The 1,988-nt window shown below is 53.7% G+C and overlaps 1 protein-coding gene across 2 annotated transcripts in view; it reads left to right on the top strand.

Annotated features, from left to right (window-relative positions):
• The first annotated feature begins 1,702 nt into the window (after positions 1-1,702).
• ACSF2 (acyl-CoA synthetase family member 2) overlaps positions 1,703-1,988 on the top strand; it is a 35,927-nt gene continuing 35,641 nt past the window's right edge. For both annotated transcript variants that reach the window (XM_031556361.1, XM_010721618.2), the window contains exon 1: positions 1,703-1,848. In XM_031556361.1, coding sequence (XP_031412221.1) covers positions 1,718-1,848 — 131 coding nt within the window. In that variant the 5' untranslated portion in view covers positions 1,703-1,717. The remainder of the gene's footprint in view (positions 1,849-1,988) is intronic.

The raw sequence follows: 1,988 nt of genomic DNA, 5'->3' as shown, positions 1-1,988 counted from the left end.
GCAGCGCGCAGCGGTCCGCGCCTCCCTCCGCCGGGCCGCATCGCGCAGCGCCGCGCCTCCGCCTCCGCCGCGCTCGGAGTCCGGATTGTCTTTTGGGAGCTGCAGTTGGAGCGAGGTGTTCCTCTCTGCGAGGAGAAATTCTGCAACTTCTCTTCTGATCCGAAAGCTCCACCAGCAAAGTGCTCTCCTGTCCCGATTGACCCACGGCCAAAAAAGTCACAGGAAGAGTTTTTCCTGAGGCAGAGCCGAATTAGTGCTCCCCAGTCGCGGCATTACGGTGAGAACGAGCCCTGAGTTTCCAAGCCTCTACACGCATTGTGACCTACGTGCGCTTACAGAGGCGTTTGTAACTGCTGTGGCACAGCTGTGCCCTGGGAGCACCTTGGCTGCTCTGTGCAGCGTCACCGAGTCTCTCCCAGCACGGGGGGATCTGCTTATCTCAGATGTAACGGAGATTCCTGGAGGTTCTGAGCAAAGGCATGGTAAACAAGGTAAACAAGGATTTGCATCCTAGAAAATACCGTGGAAAGTACCTAAGGTTGATGTGCTTTCATCCAGGAGGTTATAAGAATTTGGTAAAGCGGGTTATTGTGCCTCCCAGTGGCAAGCTGACATGGCAGAGCCCTCTCTGGAGAGAAGCGAGGACTGGTTATGCAAAGCTCCTGCTTTTTGCAGCAAGGTTCAGAGGGCAATGAAGGGCAAATCTGTGCCAGGGAGAGGAGAGGAGGTCTGACTCCTCTTTTTTTTTTTTATATCAAAGACATTGATTTTTTTTCTCTGTGGTTATACAACACTGAGCACATGTTGATGCTCCTGCAGTACAGATACAGATAATTGCACCGTGCTTTGCTGCAGCAGAGGCTCCTGGCCATGAACACCATACAGCCTTACATCATCTATGGAAATGCACACACTCACCTACCTGCTCACCAGTTTTTCACATTTCAAAGGCAAGGTTTTCCTTCTTCCAACCAAGTAAATCAGCACCACTGCTGCCACCAAACAAGCTCCTTGTGCTTCACGAGCAATGCACACTGAGAGAAATCCAAGATCTGCTTCTAAAGCCAACCATCCCAAACAAGAGATTTGGTTGCGGGCAGCATTTCATTATGTGGTTGTGTTACGAGCGTATTTTGTGGCTTTGATATCTAAGATTCACTGCAGCCAGTATTGATGCCCTTGTTCATAAGCTCTGTTGCACTCGACACGGTGAGTGAGCCTGGAAGCATCTCCCATTGCTGAACTCTGGTGTCCCCCCGGCAGAGGGGAAAACCAGAAGTGGGGTTGCAAAATGACTGCCAGTGATTGTCCTGCAGGTCAGTGGCTGAGTGAGAATCAGGCCACCTCTCAGCCCACCCTGGTGGCACCGCCTGGTTAACGTCTGTGTGATGTTTGAGACACAGGTTACCTTCTGGCACCGAATTTATACCCCGGCCTCCAGCAGTGCCCAGAGAGTCTGTCAATCATTTGCCACAAGGAATGCCACACGTGTCAGCCCTTCTGCACCAGTGTCAGTGCTGCTGTGTGCTGCGGGGCTCCTCTGGGTGCTGCCTCTGCCCTTGGCATGCCCGGCTCTGCTGCTCCTCACTGCTCTGTGTGATGTGACGGGGTACAGACAGCCAGGGAGTGCTGCAAGCCATTAGCGAGGTGGTAACTGCGATAACTCATTAAGTGGATAAGGCTAGAAATTAATTAGTGACTCACAGGGCTCTGACAGATGCAGAAAAACAAGCAAGCAGCGCTGGTTGCCTTGTCGGAGTCAATTTCAGCCCTTGTACCAAAGTCCGTGTCAGCCAAGGCTCAGGGTTTGCGTGAGGGCTTCGGGACGGCTGCGGCAAAGCGCTTGGGGTGAGGGAAAAAGTGGCAGCTGGGACAGCCTGGGGACAGAGCAGAGGAACAGAGCTGCAGGGCAGGGAGCTGGGAAGAGAAGCGAGCAGGGCGACGGGGCTCAGTGCCGTCAGCAGCGTGCGGGTGGCCGGGAAGGAAAG

This window comes from Meleagris gallopavo, chromosome 20 (assembly GCF_000146605.3).
Source record: "Meleagris gallopavo isolate NT-WF06-2002-E0010 breed Aviagen turkey brand Nicholas breeding stock chromosome 20, Turkey_5.1, whole genome shotgun sequence".
Classification (NCBI taxonomy): Eukaryota; Metazoa; Chordata; class Aves; order Galliformes; family Phasianidae; genus Meleagris; species Meleagris gallopavo.
The sequence above is the reverse complement of the archived record's forward strand: the minus strand, read 5'-3'. Positions and strand labels throughout refer to the sequence as shown.